We start from the raw sequence: 16,853 nt of genomic DNA, 5'->3' as shown, positions 1-16,853 counted from the left end.
CCTCTGCCCTTCCCGGCCCATCTGCCCCTTGCCCGCACCCCAGGTAGGGAGCTGAGGCTGGCTTGTTTGATGCTTTTAATATCATTATTTGTGTTACACGATACACAACCAAGGATGATGGTCAATACTGCGATGGAAATGTTAAAAAAAATTTTATACACGGCTCATGTCTTCCACACACCTTCCTGGAAATAAATTAGTGAGCACGGAGAAACGGCTGGCTGGCAGCCAGAGCTGAGGGTAGAGGGAGTGTTAAGGCAGTATCTACAAGGGGCAAGGGTGGCAGGGGGCAAACTAAGGCCTCAATTCCTCCCCTCCAACCTCCCCCACAGGGAAGGAGGGAACCATGCACTTTCCCTAGACCCAGAAAGTGCTGGCTGCCAGCTTCGTACTTCTCTCCGCTACACTTGCTACACTGCCTCAGCTAGAAGCCCTTGCCTGCCAGGGAATTAGGTATATCTTGTGGGGAGGGAGCCTTTCCCTTATTCCTCAGGGCCAGAGAGGTTAAGCAGTGGGCCAGAGTCACACAGGATGTCAGCAGCAAAGGCAGCAGTCTAAGTGAGCCTTGGCGGGGGCCCTGCCTGGAAAAGAGGAGGTACCCATGTTCTCGAAGGGTGAGTCAAGGAGGCGGGGGGTGGTGGTGGTAGTAGTAGTACGAAGCTTGGTTTTGGGGCCCAGATGACAGGGGGTGGGTATGCTGACCAGGGCCGGGGGGGGGCGGAGAGAAACAGGCTCAGGTGGGGGCCAGTACGGACCGTGTGAGTCCTGCAGGTGTCTTCTCCGTCCTTGCCTCCCTTTGGCATTTTCTCATCATCTAACCGGGGTTCCTGCACTGGAGGAGTTAGGCGTGGGTTGGAGGAGTTGAGGGTGGAGAGCTGCACCTCAGCACTCAGGAGCTGGCAGTCCCTGGGTGTGGTGCAGGGAGAGGTGCTACCCCTCCTAAGCCAGCAGCCTTACTCTCTCTTCTCACTGCCCTTGCCCCCTTCCAACTCCCACCTCCCAGGACTGGCAGCCAGGAACTGGGCTGTGTGTGTGTCCTGTGCATGCTGGCAGCATGTGAGTGGTATATATTAGAGTGGATTGGCCAGCACGTGGGGGAGGTCAGCATGGAGGAGTGGCCCTGGGATACGGGGTTTGTGCGGCATAGACCTGACCAGGCGTGGGCTATCTGTGCTTTTGCTTTCCTTTGCACGGGGCAGATCTATACTGCCCAGGCCCAGGGGAGGGCCTTGGTCACCTTCTCCCTCTTGATTTTCATCCTCAGCTTTTCTAGCCACCACCCCCACCCCTGCCACCACTGAGAAACAGCAGCAGAAGCAGTAGTACATACATTCTGACTCTCAGACACCCACACAGCTACACACACCATAGATACTCACATACACGTGCACAGACACACACAGACACACACTCACACATTTCCCAAAAGATCCGATTGTACTCAGGCATACACAGGTCCCACAGGAACTTCCCCCTCTCTTTTCCACCATAGGAGGAAGCAATGAATGATGTGCAACTCAGGAAGCCACCAGATGTACTCAAAAGACAACAGAAACCTCCTTATCCACCTCCACAGAAATTCCTATGAAGAAATGCCTTCAGGTTTGGAAGAACCTTAAAAATAATTTCAGATGCCGCTCATTGTACAGTGGAGGGAACTGAAAGCCAGAGAATATAAATGGCTTGTTGGAGGTAACGGGGAGAGTGCCGGAGCCTTCTGACCGCCAGCCCACTGCACTGCTGAGCAGCCTCTCACACCGTTAACAGGCCACACAGTCACTTCCCCACCGCAGACGCCACAGACATCTGGAGACACAGGCCCAATGCAGAGATGCAGACACACGCCCTCACAGCCCCAGGCACACACACGTTCTGCCAAGCTGTCCCTGCCGTACACATGCAGCCACTGTGTTCTCTTTGGCTTGCTTCCTTGAAGATTCTTCCTGGGAAGCAGCCTCTGGGATCTTGGGCTAGAGTGAGACCGGAATGGGGCATTCGAGGCCAGCCTTAACTCCTGCTTCCAGCCCGGGACAGAGACCAATGAATGGAACAGAAGTGTAAGAGTGTGTGTGTGTGTGTGTGTGTGTGTGTGTGTGTGTGTGTGTGTGTGTGTGTGTGTGTGTGTGTGTGTGTGTGTGTGGTGGGGGGATGAGGCAGGGCACAGAGAGACAGATGCATTAGTTAGGGGCAGGTGAGGGCAGATCATACCACCCTAAACTCTGGCTGTCTGTAACGCCCACCTCACCCTCCACACAATCCAGAGAGCAAGGAAGGGGGTGAATGAGGCAAAGAGGAGAAAGAAGGCAGTGATCCCCAAGGGTGGGGGACAATATCCCACTGGGCAGCTTTATCAGGCTTCCCATCTAGAGATGAGGGTAGAAACGCAGATGGTACGTGGGCCAGCAGGGGGGCATGTGGAGGCGGCTCTAAAGGGCTGGGCCCTGCCCCTACTGCCCGGGGCCTTTCTCCTTCCCAGCCCCTTTCCTTGGCTGGTGCTGGGGGATTCATGGCTTCACGTGGGTGGGTCCAAACCCCTGGCTTTGTGATCCCTCCCCCGCTCATTACTGTTGGCCTCCCTGCAGTCCAGTCACCCCTTTCCTCTACTGGGCTGCAGCTTTGGGGAGGGGGCAGGATGCTGGGCAAGGTCCCCCAAGTAACTGAACAAACCGCCCCCTCCCCTCCTCAGCACTCCCGGGGGTGGAGAGAGACCCGGTTTTGGTTTCTCCGGCTCCATGAACACACAGAGGTACACGTCCTACCATAGGAGGAAGCAATGACTGTTACGAGGTTGGCGGCTGTAGGGTGCGCGGGGGCCGGGGACAGGTGGATGAGCTGGGGAGGGGTTGGCCCCTGCCTGGTCCAACCTGGCCCCCGGCGGCCCCACCCCGGCCAGCCGCAGTGGCCCCGCCAGCTACTGAATGTGGCAGGCGGTGGAGGACGTGGCCTGGCAGCACATGCAGGTGGGGTTCACAGACTTGGGGGGGATGAGGTCCAGGTCCTCATCGTCGGGGATCTCGTCTAACCGGTAGCCGTCCTTCAGCAGCTGGATGTTCAAATCTTGGTTGATCTGCTGTAGGCAAAGGGGAGGGAGGTCAGGCTCGGGACCATCTGGAGGCACCACGCAGGGCCGGGGCCACATGCCCAGGCCATCGGCGCCCAACCTGTTGCATCCTAGGTCTCTCCAAAACCCCAGGCTTTGCACCTCCTCGGCCCCAGCCTCAAGCACGTCCCCCTGGGGCCCCACCCCGCTACACACCGCACCCCATTCTAAGGGCAACTTCCCCCCTTAGGTCCTGCCTCTATTCGGGCCCTGCCCTCATTTCAGGCCCACTCCCGTAAGGTGTCGTCTAGGTAAGGGCCCTGTTCCTGCTCCAACCCGGGTCCAAGCCCCGTCCCTAACCCTGGGCCCCCGGCACTAGAGGCGGAGTCCAAGGCCTCACCTTTCTTTCCGGCCAGATCTTATCCCAGGCCCCGCCCCCGCATGGGCTCCGCCTAGCTTTGCCCACTGTCCCCTCAGGGTGTGATTTGGCGTTGGCCCCACCCCTTCTCTTGGAGGTGGGCCTGCTTACGTGTGTTTAGGACAGGAAGGGATGGGGCCTCACCTCAGCAGAGGAGTAGCCAGAGGAGGAATATCTGGACATGTCAAAGTCATCATCACTGGCGGCAGGGGAAAGAAGACAGAGAGGAAGTGACTCCCAGATATTAAATAGAAAACTCTCTTTACCTTCCCCCACCGCCATTAGTCAATACCTCACCCCTCCCCAACACTTCCAAATAAACAGCACGGTCTCAGTAAAAACGGTGCTTGCTGTGCGAATGCAGTTTCAAGACAGGTTCCCTAGCTCCACCCTTCTAAATTAATTGCCCCCCTTAGCCTCCTAAATCCCCCAGAGCCCTCCCTCCTTTTTTTTCTAGGCTCAAATTACCCTGGTTTGTTGGGTTTTCCCAAAGTCCAGATCTAGCCAGGTATGTTCCCAGCAGTAGGGCGCCTTCCTCAGAGGGGGCAGGGTGCCATGCAAGGCATCAGGGCCCATTTTAGGGGCAGCCATTGGATCAGCTGTCCCAGGACAGCAGCAGATTGCATAGTTGCCTTTTCCTCTCTCTGCTCTCCCCCACCTCCAGGTAAAAAGTTCCATTCCTTGCGGGGGTTCACAATTGGAGAGGTCCAGGCTGAGGAACACCCCAATTCCGACAATATAGCAAGTACGTCCTGTACAGCCCACTTGTGTGTTTGCACAGGCTGCTGTGGCTTGCCCGGCTGCCCCAATGTCTCTGTACACACCTGTCCGTGTCAAGGGCTACCAGTGGCTTCTCGTCTGGGCTCTGGTCAAGCGAGGAGTAGCCTTTATTGGGGACGACCAGCCTGGGTGGAGAATTGTGGGGACTGGATTGGCAACTGAAGCACACAAGCCTGGTGAGGAACTGGGTTAGGACGTGCCGACCACCTCCCTCACCCCTACGCCACCCTCGCCACCTTGGATCCTGGGAGGCCCTCTCCTCTCAGAGAGGAGCTGAGCCTGAGGAGGGAGGGAAGATGGGAGGCTCGGAACCAGCAGAGATAGGTGCTGGCTGGCAGGGCCCTGGTAGGGTGGAGCGGGGTGGGGGTGGGGCCTCTACCTTGTCCGGGCCATGACATTGTTCTTCTTGGGTTGCTGGTTGACGGGGCTCCCCATGCTGCCATTCTTCAGGGAGCCCTTCCGGGCCAGCTCCCGCTGCTTCTCTGCAGGGGAACATGGGAAGGAAGCTGTGTCCTGCCCCCAGGGGCACCCTGCCTTACTGTTCGGGGCAGCCTGGGCTGGGCCTCCATGGTGAAACCCCTTGCTTCTCTAAGAACTGAGGCAGGGATCCAACTCCAGGCCCTGCTGCTCGGGAGAGACAGTACTTGGCTCTGCACAACCTGAGGCAGAGAGTGAGGGGGCAACATGAGGAGGCTGACCCCTGTCTTCCAGGAGCTGTACTCCCAAGTTGGGCAGCTAGTGTGTGCTTGATTCCAGAGAAAGGTTGGAGCAGGAAACATAGAGCAGAAGGATGACAGGGCTTCCTGCAGGTGACACCTTGAGATGGAGAGAGGAGGGCATTCTAGTAAGGAGGGAGAGTGTACAGAAAAATGCACTTAGAAGTTGAGTGTAATAAGTGTGGATGTGGATGGGATGGAAGGGTGAAGATGGAGGGAGGTCAGTTTAGAAAAGTAGGATACATTTATTCAGTCATTTATTTATTCAGCAAACATCTGTGTCACCAGTCATGTCTCAGGTCCTGTGCTAAGCGGCTGGGGGCTCCCTCTGATTACAGACTCAGAGCATGAAGGCCTTGAATGCCAAACAGATGAGTTAGGGATTAATGCAGAAGGAAAAGAAGCCACTGAAGGTTGTAGAGTGGGAGGGGCAGATGGGGCTGGCAGGGTAAGGGGCAGGAGGCTGGGGGAGCCCCTCTGCCTAGACTACTTCTGACTCATCTGTCAGCCTCTGAATTCTCTGAGGCTCCATAGCCTACCAGATTCATGGGGCTGGCAACCAGGTGACCCATTGCCTCATGTGTGGCCCTGTTACCAGTAGCCAGTTGCTGTCTGGGCCCTAGAGGAGGCCTGGCTACCCATTCCTCCTTGTCATTTCAGCCCCGATGTTGGAAAAAGGACTGCCAGGGGAAAGCTCTCATAAAATAACCACAAGCTCCAGAGAGGAAGGATGGGATGGGCATTTCCAGCTACTGTGACTCTGGAATTTCCCCGACCTCCATGTCTCCGTGTCTCTCATCTCCCAGTCTCTAACCCTCTTTCTTTGCCACTGCTCACCTAACTCCCTCAAACCTGCCTCCACCTCCTTTCCAGCAGGCAGCACCTGCCATTACCACCCCAAGCCTCTAGAGGGTGCAATTCGCCTTAAAGTTCCTGGTGGGGATTTTCCTCAGTGCAACTGGAACGAGGTTGTGAATTTTCTAGAGGAACTTTGGTGGTAATGTAATGGGCAGGACAAAAGAGTGTCTTTTATTTTATTTATTTTATTTTATTTCTTAAGTGTTATTTAAAAAGCATGTTGGAATTGTTTGGAACAAAAAATGCTAACAATAAACTGGGAAAACCAAACTACAAACTACTATGCAACTATTTAAAAGAATGAAGTCATTCTCTATATACTGATATTGGAAGGGGTTCTAAGACATTAAGTGGAAAACAAAAACAAAAACGAAAAAAGTTTCAGAAAATATGTACAGTATGATACCTCTTGTGTTAAAATAAAAAATAAAATGAAAAAACTAAAAAAACGCTTGGAATGATGATCTCTGGGGAGGAGAATATGACAGGCGAAGAGTAAAGGAGAAGTTATACTTGTTAAAATATTTGTATTGTTAAATTAAACAATAATAAGCAAATAAAACTGGCTACTCAAAAACAGTTTGAGTTTGGTGTCCTGGGACAATGAACAAATTCCACTGAGAGGACTGCTCTCTTGTTTAGAAAAACAGCCTGAGGGGCTCCCCGGATTTGGTCTGGAAGGAGAAAAACAAGGTTAACAAAAAGCTGAATAATATAACAGGACTCTGTGAAAAGGAGTCCTGGCAGCTGCAGAGGGAGAATGTTTTAGAACAGATGGGAAAGGGTTCTCAGGACTAAGGAGGGGTCCAGTATTTGATGGGCAGCTGGAGCCTGAGGAGAAAGATGGGCAGGAGGGTGGCAGGGATGGCAGAGAAGTTTTGAAGGATAGTGACAGCCTGTATTTAATTGTTAACTCTTTCCTGGATGCACTATGTTATAACTTCTCTTCGTGAAAACAAATTTTTATTTTTATATTTATTTATTTTTGGCCGCACCTTGTGGCTTGCGGGATCTTAGTTCCCTGACCAGGGATCAAACCCAGGCCCTCGGCAATGGAAGCACGGAGTTCTAACCACTGGACCGCTAGGGAATTCCCGAAGGCAAATTATTAATTACAAGCCTGTTTATGCATGGCAGCCTTGGGTGAGTGAAACTGGTCCCTGAAGGGAGAGACGCAGTGTTCGGCGTAGGGTGAAGTGACAGCAGCAGCTGCAGGAGCTCTGGGCAATGGTTGGGAGACATGTGACTTCAAAGGAGCAGGCTGTAGCATAAACTGACTTTGGAGTGGACATGAGATAAACCCCCAAGGGAAAGGTGACCCTGGAAAGTGGGGGAGAGATTTGGGTTTATTAAGAAACTATGGGAAAGCTTCCCCAAACAGGAGCCGATGAGATCCTGAGATCTCCAGATAGGCTGACACAGGAATGGGGAGAGGGGCTCAGCTTCTAGGTTTGGGGAGCCTCATTCCTTTCTACCCCTCAGACACAGCAACTGACACCCCACCTCTAAGGCAGCTTCCTCTTAGCCTGGTCCAGTGTTGGATGGGACTGCCAACCCACTCTCTGGGGTTCCATGCTTTCACCCCTGCAGCTATCCCCTGGAATACCTGGAGCCTTCTTGGCCTCAGAGATGCCTCTAGAGTTCTGGGTTCCTGTAGAGAACTGTAATTTCCCTCTTGGCCTTGCAGGAGATAAGGTGCCTGGCGGTGCCAATGACTTGGTGGCTGGAGTCTTGGAATCAGCTAGCCTGAGTTGGTTTATTTGTGGTACCTCATTGTAAACCCAGCCCAGAGCACCTTGTCTGTCCACTCCCCACATTTCCCTCACCCCCCAGACACACTCACCCAGCTTCACTTGGAGCGGGGATGGTTTGTAATTCATGGCTACTGACTCACCCTCCCGGGCGTCACAGTCTCCGTCTGAGATGGAGGCGGCGGCTGGGTCCTGGGGGAGAAAGCAGAGAGATAGGGAGCTGTTAGGAAGTGAACACAGTGGGCTGCTCTCACCTGTCCTCTGGAGGTATTTTTCCCTGGCAGCAGGCAGGGTATTCAGGGAGGGAGGGACAGACCCATCTACCACGGGAGGAAGACACTGAGCTGGGTGGAAGAGCTACTTACGCCCACCTGGGTGTCTATCTTTTAAGTCCTGTGTGATCCACCTCCCCCAGGAAGCCTACCGCAATTCCTTAAACCCAAAGGACCACCTTCTCCAACCTCCCATACTCGTTGCCCTGTTCCTCATGGCCCTTCCTATGTACTTGTTTGGAAAGGTCTTTCTAGATTCCTGTGAGTTTAAGTCTGCATTAGGTCACGGTAGGTGCTCCCTGAGACAGGCCTTCTCCCTCTGTTTCCCCTAGCACTGAATGATCCCTTCACAGGATCCAGAGAACTGACTGTCCAAGCCAGGCTAGACTTCAAGGCTGCAGCCACAGCCGTTCTAATGAGGACTTCTCCATTTCACAGATGAGTGCTAAAGAGTGTCTCCTGCGAGAACCTAAATGGTTGGCTGGGAATGGTAGGTGAGAAGACAAATAATGACAAATCAGCTGGTGGCCAGTTAGTCCTGTGTTGCCCACACAGGGCTTGACGCTACAGATGACAAGGAAGGTAGGAAAGCATGCATCCTGTGCATCGTCCAGGGTCTGCAACTGTTTCGATCTCCCTCACTGCCCTCCTTACTGACTTCTTCCCATTGCGATGGGCGCCGCGCTGCCCAGAGTCCTACTCTAGCCTCACTATTCCCTCCCAAACACCCCAAATCTCTGCTACAAGATCCAGGGCCTTGGCCCACCCTGCCTCAGTCAGTTGGAAGGGGCTGGAGCCATACACATTCTCCCTGAGAAACTAATGACCAACCATTGATACAGGTGCTGCCACCCTAACCATCTGCCTAGGGTCACAGAGTGGTATGCCTAAGGTCTAAGGATTGCAGAGAGGATCCAGGGCTGTGCCTGCTCTGCCTCTGGGGACAGGGAGCGCAGACAGATAGGCAGGCAGAATGCTCCAGGCCCAGGGATCTGAGTGGCTTCTGGTGACCCATCAAGGGAAGGGTATATAGCCATTAGGGTGATTTCTGTTTCCTTTAGAATGAAGCAGTGGGGATGAAAACACGCTTGTCACTAAGGGAAAAGGGAAAAGTCTAGAATGTTTGGGAGGGAAATCCTGGCCTTGTCTATGTTTCCTTAGGCCATTCAGAGTGCAAGGCCCAGGGTGGGCTGTGTTGCCATAGTGGTTTGTGAGTTCCTGAGGGCAGAACCTGGGCCTGTGTCCTCTGCTTCGACTTCCATCCTTAGCTCTCCTTGAGGGGGATGGGACAGGAAGGTAGAACAGGTGTGGGGGGGGCGGGGAGCTGCAGTGCCTGTATCCCAGGCAATTTCCCATGCCACAGTCTTTCCAAGTCCCTCATCCTCTGCCTCCCTAGCTCAGCTCCTTCTTGGGAGACTGATTACTGGCAGCATCTATCCCCTGCAGCCCTGGAGCAGGAGGCCTCTAGTGGCCTTTACATGCCTCTCTGTGGTCAAAACAGCCTCGCAAGTGCTGCCTGTAGGGAACGTGGAGACCTGATGGCTGAGCTCTAGGCTGCAGGGAAGGCTCACTCCCAAAGCAGCCTGAGGGCGGGCTTCTCAAAGGGTAAAACCCATAAAACGTGCCTGTGGAGCCCTACCAGGGAAGCAGTGGCAGATTTCCAATTTCCTCTACTTTTTCTGTAGCATTTGTCACATGTCACACATACCACATCCATTTGGAAATGGTTTCCTCCACTGGCTTCCAGGACACTATGCCCCTTGGCTCATCTTGCCTCTTTGACCATCATCCCTGCCTCCTCCAACAGCTAACTTTAAGAACTCAGGCTCTCAGGCATTTGGGGCTAACTTTCCCTCCTCAGTGCAGATGAGTTCATCAGAGTTTCTTCTCTCAGGGTGGAAGTACTAGGTAGCAACACTGGAGGGAGGTGGTTCAGGAAGGATGGGGGGCTGGGAAGCTGTTGAGCAACTCTGGTCACAGGGACACACGTGTGGTCCCTGCGGCCACTGGGCAGGTCCTAGTGGCATTTGATCCTTGAGTGAAACTGCCAGTCCCTTTGGGTCAAGAGCCAGGGTGCAAAGCCCTAGACTGAGAGGTCCCATGCAAACTCATCATTCAGCATCTCCCCGTCATTGTCCATGATAGAAGGCCATCTTAGTGGCAGGAACAAAGATCTCTGGCACTGTGCCTGCAAACTCAAGCCTTTACTATGGGCTTCCTGTATGTCTTTCCTGAGACATGCAGCCAATGCACCATGACCATCACATGGAAATGTAATCAGGGAGATTAAATGTGAAATATTCATGAATATAAGTATCAGAGAGGAATCCAGGCAGAAGGAAGCATCTGGCTCCAAGAAATCAGGGAGAATTTAAAATGCCCCCCAAGGACACCTGACAGGAGTTAGCTAGATCCAGGAACTAGAGTGGCGATTAGCAAGATTATTAATAAACACTCAGCAGAGACAGACATTGAAATGCATCTCTAACAGCAACCTATGTTTCTACAACCCTGCATACAAATTCTCCAAAGACTACAGAGATGATTAATAGCTCAGTCTCACTGTTTCTGAGACAGAATATATAGGCTAATGGCCAATGCAAAGCCAGTATAACTAGAGGAAGGAAAAAGTGCCAGAAGAATCTTTAAGAGTTAGTCTGGTCCAGTGCTTTTCATTCAACTGTGTTTCCTGAACCCTGTGCCTTGGGCAGGGCTAAGTGAGAGAGGAAAGTAATAGGAGGGGATCTGGCTTGCCTTCAACCAGAATAGATCCGTTTTGATTTCATTTACATATCAGCCTTTCTTCAAAATTTTGGTTGAAGAAAGGGTTTTATTGCTTTTTTAAAAAGGGTGGGGGAGGGGTTTAAAACACATTGATTTAGTCAAATCTTTTAAAAATGCTTTACTATACAACTTATTAAATTTACAGGAAAACAGAGAAAACAATACAGGGAGACCAGTTTAGACTATTCTTTTAAAAAATCCTGGGGACTTCTCTGGTGATCCAGTGGGTAAGACTCTGCGCTCCCAATGCAGGGAGCCCAGGTTCGATCCCTGGTCAGGGAACTAGATCCTGCAATGCATGCTGCAACTAAGAGTCCACATGCTGCAACTAAAGATCTCTCATGCCGCAACAAAGATCCCACATGCCAAAACTAAGACTTGGTGCAGCCTAGATAAATGTTTTTAAAAAGTTAAAAATCCTCTAAAATTAAAAAAAAAAAAGATCCCTCTTTAAAAAGGAAAATCCTGGCTCCTCCGTGTACTAGCTGTGTGATCTGGGATTTAGTTTCCTCATCTGCAGAGTGGGACTAATACTAATACCTATGTCAAAGGTTTCTGTGAGGATAAAGTGATACTATATAATCTAGTGCTTAATATGTAAGCATTTAGAATAGTAGTTAGTATACTACATACTGAGCACTACATTTGTGCTAGCTATAAAGTTTTTATTAGTACAGGCTCCGTGGGACCCACACAATCACGAACAATGTGCCCTGGCAGTGACTGATCCACAGCAGCAGCCCTGGCACCACACATGTGGGGGCCTGGCTTATGGGCGAAGGTGTCTGTGGAATAGATGCTCCCTCCACAGAGGGAGGAGGGGCCTGATCAGGGGGCATTCTGTCTTCTCTCTCACCTCACTTCATTATGCTGCATTTCTCTCACTTATTTAACAGTGGTAGGCCTGGGGCTCATAAAGATAAACAGAAATAGGCCCATCCTTGAGGAACTCCCAGTAATTATCAGTAAATGTAACAAGGGCCATAAAAGTAGAGGGAAAGGAACAAAGAAGTCAGAGAAAACTTCACAGAGGAAGACACTTGAAAAGATCTCAAAACATCAGTTCACCAGTTAGCTTAAGAGGAAGGAGGAAGGATGTTCAGGGAACATCTGCAAAGGCTCAGAAGCCTGAAACTAGCATTGCATATTCAAGGAACAGTATTTTGCTATAGTTGAAATCTAGAAGGCATGATGAAAAGTGGCAGGAAATAAAGTTGTGGGGCCAGGAGGGCTCAGACTGCGGGAGAGGATGGGTCTTGATTTTGTTCTTTACTCAGAATATGATGGGGAGGGCTTCCCTGGTGGCTCAGTGGTTGAGAGTCCGCCTGCCGATGCAGGGGACACGGGTTCGTGCCCCAGTCCGGGAAGATCCCACATGCCGTGGAGCGGCTGGGCCCGTGAGCCACGGCCGCTGAGCCTGCGCGTCCGGAGCCTATGCTCCGCAGTGGGAGGGGCCACAACAGTGAGAGGCCCGCGTACAGCAAAAAAAAAGAATATGATGGGGAAGCCAGTGAAGCCTTGAGTGGGGGAGTAACATGATCAGATTTGAGGTGGAGAAGGACCCTCTCATAGCCATATAGAAGATGGAGGGGAAGGGAATGAGACTGAAGGTCAGAAAACTACTGCAACAGTGCCAGCAGGAGATGACAGGGACCTGAGCTAAACAGAAGCAGAAGATAAAAGGCCAGAAAGGAGGATGTTAAAGAGGGTAGAGTGGCAGACTTTAGAGATAAGATGTAGAAGAAAGAGTCCAGACATTCCTAGTTTTCTTTTTGGAGTAATTGGGAAAGGGGTGCTAATTACTAAAACAGACAATGCAGGAGAAGGCATAACTACACTCAGGAAAAATTAGATGAGCTCACTATGGGACATGTTGAGCCTTGAAGTGGCTTTTGGACACTAAGATGGCATCATTAGTCAGTAGGAACTGAGGTTTGGGATCTCAGGAAAGAGATGTGGACTGGTGGTGATGGAAGCCCACAGAGGAGAATAAGTCTTCTCAGGAAGAATGAGCACAGTGAAAAGAGATAGGAGCCAAGAATGGAGTCCTGAGGAGCATCCAATCTTAGGGAATGAGTGGAAGAAGAAGACTGAGTAGGAGCAGAAAGACGAGATGTAGAAAAAGATCTAGGGAGACCTTCAAGTAGTTTCAAGGTGGAAGAAATCAACAGGGTCAAATAAACACATGAGTCTATAAGATAAAGACAATATTTAGAAATGAGGAAGTCACAGGTGGCCTCAGCAAACAGAGTTTTGGTTGAATGGTAAGAACAGAGCCCAGATTCCAGGGGATTTAGGAGGGAATAGGAGATGAGGAAGTAGAGACAGTGAACACAGGCTATTTTTTCAAGGAGCTAAACTGAGAAGAGAAGGAATGAGAGTGAATGACTGTCAGAGGGAGCTTTGGAGCTGAAGGACTCTTTGGAGCTAGGGAACACCTGACCACTGTCCTAGACTGAAGGGAAGGAAGTTGGGTCAACAAGGAGATGTTTGATGGAGCATGGTCTTTGAGGAGTCAAGAGAAGATGGAACCAGAATCAGACCAGAGGAGGAAGGCTCCTTGCTGAAATGGAAGGGAGGTGAAGATGGGTGGGGGATGCAGATAACATGGAGGCAGAAAGGTGGGTGGAAAGTTAAGGGAGTTCATTCCTAAAAGCCTAGTTAAGTAAAGAAGGGGGTGAATGCTAAGGGATTGAGGAAAAGAGGGACACTTGGGGGCTAGCCAGGAGTGGAAGGAGATCAGACTGGTGGGGGTCCCAGCTACACAATCCTCATCTTTCACCCACCCTTGATCTCATCTTCAAGATGAAAGGTACTCTCCGTGGTGCTGAACAATTCTGCCTTTGTCTTGTGGACTGAGCACAGATGATTCAAACGACATGATTCAATTTTCACTTTCCCACAGGAAAGGTAACCTCTGTCCTCACCTTCAAGCACTAATTTTCTGGAAGATGGAAATTGAAATGGATTTAGAATGAGATATGAAGAGGGAAAGCGCTTGCACCAACATTATCTAACCTTTCTTCCCCTAACACACATGAATTTTCCTCTAGTTTTAGGAGGGAGTTGGTGGAGGCAGTTCTGAGTTATGAAATACTGAAAGGCTACCTCTGGAATAGAGTCATGTCTGTACCTTGTTCAATTCCCCTGGGTGAAAGCAGGAAGCAGGACAGAATTAGAGCAGGAACAGGGCCAGGAAGAAAGGTAGTGCTGACAAGGAAACAGGAAAACAGGGAAAGATCTGGAGATCAGGCCACTCTCTGACAGGTAGATGATGCAAGATAGGGTATCAAAGACCAACTCTGTTTCTGTCACAACTTGTTCAGCTCAGAAGCTACCTGGGGCTGTGGTCCCCTGCAGGGTTATGCCACTCCCCAAAAACATCACTTGGCAATGGGTGGTAATAAGCATGTTTAGACATCAGTATTTAGAGGGAGATCCCAAAAAGGCAACACTATGCCTTTGTATCCACTGTCCATGGCTTGGCAGAAACCTAACCTCCAGTCCAAGAATATTCAGTAGCAGTCTAGGCATTGGTTAGACCTCTCTACTTCCCTGAAGATGGCTGTTCATTCAGCCTCTAAGGCATTCATCTCTCTCTGACTCAACGTCTCAACATGAGAATTAATTGGCCAAACTCACACTGGTCAGAATGGCCATCATCAAAAAATCTACAAACAATAAATACTGGAGAGGGTGTGGAGAAAAGGGAACTCTCCTGCACTGTTGGTGGGAATGTAAATTGATATAGCCACTATGGAGAACAGTATGGAGGTTCCTTAAAAAACTAAAAATAGAACTACCATATGACCCAGAAATCCCAATACTGGGCACATCATATACCCTGAGAAAACCATAATTCAAAAAGATACATGTACCACAATGTTCATTGAAGCACTATTTACAATTGCCAGGACATGGAAGCAACCTAAATGTCCATCAACAGATGAATGGATAAAGAAGATGTGGCACATATATACAATGGAATATTACTCAGCCATAAAATGGAACGAAATTGAGTTATTTGTAGTGAGGTGGATGGACCTAGAATCTGTCATACAGAGTAAAGTAAGTCAGAAAGAGAAAAACAAATACCGTATGCTAACGCATATATATGGAATTTTAAAAAGTGGTACTGATGAACCTAGTGGAAGGGCAGGAATAAAGACGCAGATGTAGAGAATGGACTTGGGGGCATGGGGTGGGGGGAAGGAGAAGCTGGGATGAAGTGAGAGAGTAGCATTAACATATATACATTACCAAATGTGAAATGGATGGCTAGTGGGAAGCTGCTGCATAGCACAGGGAGATCAGCTCGGTGCTTTGTGATGACCTAGATGGATGGGATAGGGAGGGTGGGAGGCAGGCTCAAGACGGAGGGGATATGGGGACATATGTATACATATAGCTGATTCACTTTGTTGTACAGCAGAAACTAACACAACATTGTAAAGCATTTATACTCCAATAAAGATGTGGGAAAAAAAAGAGAATTATTTGGCCAATGACAGTTCCTGCTCTGCGGTACGATCTGAAGTCCTGAGTCCCATTTCCTGAGTCCAGTTGTTGGGCAGCTCCCACTTTTATTCCCTATCTCCCCCTTCACCAGGATTTCTCCAGGAGCTGCCTGAATTGCCAGGCAATTGGCCAGGACTTCAGTCCTTTTAGGACACATAAGTGGGCCCTTAGGGGCCCCACTTATAGGGAAGGACAAAGACCTCTCTCAGGCATAAGGTCTTTTGGGGGATATCTGAAGGAGAATCAGGGAAACAAGGGAGACAGCCTTTCCAAGTACTGTTCGTAGCTCTTACAAAGAGGGGAAGAAGAACAGAAGAGCTGGGAAAGTCTGTGAAGCCTGAATTTGGGAGAGGGGGCAGAGGATCCTGTCAAGCTCAGGGAGGCCTCTCTTACCAGTCTAAATCCCCTCAATCTTCAAGGTTTTTCTCTAAAAGAAGACTCAATTCAAACAAAGTCAACACACTGAGTATCCATTCCTTTTCAGCTCTGGACTGGGTGCTGGTAGTAGAGAAGGAAAGCACACTTTCTCCACACACACCACACTTCTGCACAGCATTATGGGATAAAGCAAAGTTCCCCAGAAAGAAGTGGAAAGGATTCTTATGGCTGGGCTAGAGTTCAAGAACTCAAGTTAGTCCTGTGTGTAACTGAAGATTTTCTGTTTCCTTAAACAGCTCCTAGGATGGAATTCATTACCAAAAACAAGCACCACCAAGCTTTAGTATCTTTGTGGTGGCTGTCATTGGGAGAACCAAAATGCAGAACCCCATGGCTAGTAACAGCTTTAGCCATGGTGAGTTTAATAGATTTTTCTATTATAAAGTAATACATGCCAAAATTAAAAAAAAATCACCTTGAGTTTTACCACTTCGAGGTAATCTTTGTTAATGTTCTAGTGTATTTGAGTCTTCTGTGTATACTACAGTAGCAACAATAGGCGGTTTCCCTCTCTGGGAGCTGGTGTTTCTCTTGTCCTCATGGTCACAGGGGTGGGCTTCTAGGTACCATGTTGGTTTTGTGTGGTCTTGCCCTTGCTTAGACCAGGCAGAGCCAATCAGAGTCTCCCCCAGAATTGGGAAGTGGGATGATGAGGAGATGTAAAGCTCAAGACTGTAGATTAGGTAGGAGAGAAGGCCATTGGGCAGGGAGACAAGAATAAAGCTGATGTTCAGAAAGAAGCAAACACAAGAGACAGAGAAAGCCTTCCCTAGGTTTCAGGTTCTGGTTCTAGAACTTGCCCTACCCTTCTAAGGTTTGACGTCATGCCTGTCCTTAGATACTATGAGAAAATCTAGTGTCCTTACTGTCTAGTTGCCTTTTTAGCTTATACTAGCTTGAGTTGGATTTTGTTACTGTAACCAGTAAGTACCAACTAATAAATAGGCATAGAACAACATTTAAAAAAAAACCACACTGTATCTTATATTCTGTATTTAAAAAAATTAGTATTAGGACATAATCAACTCTCCATAGTTTTATATAGCTTTCTTAACCATCAGCTTAATGACTGCATAATATCCATAGAGGGGATGTACAATAACTTTTTAACCATTCACTTATTTTGGACATTCAGGTGGTTTGTACTTTTTCACTATTATAAATAATGCTACACTGAAATCCATATATATTTGCATTTAGGATGATTTCTTAAATAAAGTAGAATTACTAAGTAAAAAAGCATGAGCGCTTTTAAGATTCTTGATACATATTGCCAAA

The 16,853-nt window shown here is 49.6% G+C and overlaps 1 protein-coding gene across 10 annotated transcripts in view; it reads right to left on the bottom strand.

The window, feature by feature from the left end:
• Window positions 1–62: 62 nt before the first annotated feature.
• FAM219A (family with sequence similarity 219 member A) overlaps window positions 63–16,853 on the bottom strand; it is a 54,972-nt gene continuing 38,181 nt past the window's right edge. For 2 of the 10 annotated variants that reach the window (XM_004275100.4, XM_049711115.1), the window contains exons 2-6: window positions 7,656–7,755; window positions 4,618–4,720; window positions 4,283–4,363; window positions 3,603–3,657; window positions 63–3,070 (exon numbers count right to left, since the gene is read on the bottom strand). In XM_004275100.4, coding sequence (XP_004275148.1) covers window positions 2,912–3,070; window positions 3,603–3,657; window positions 4,283–4,363; window positions 4,618–4,720; window positions 7,656–7,755 — 498 coding nt within the window. In that variant the 3' untranslated portion in view covers window positions 63–2,911. Of the gene's footprint in view, window positions 3,071–3,602; window positions 3,658–4,282; window positions 4,364–4,617; window positions 4,721–7,655; window positions 7,756–13,405; window positions 13,564–16,853 lie in introns of all 10 variants that reach the window. The other 8 variants (XM_012534917.3, XM_049711116.1, XM_004275102.4 and 5 more) reach the window with 5 other exon arrangements.

Source organism: Orcinus orca, chromosome 6 (assembly GCF_937001465.1).
Source record: "Orcinus orca chromosome 6, mOrcOrc1.1, whole genome shotgun sequence".
In the NCBI taxonomy this organism is placed as follows: domain Eukaryota; kingdom Metazoa; phylum Chordata; class Mammalia; order Artiodactyla; family Delphinidae; genus Orcinus; species Orcinus orca.
Note: the sequence above shows the minus strand (reverse complement) of the source record. Positions and strands in the feature narration are given on the sequence as shown.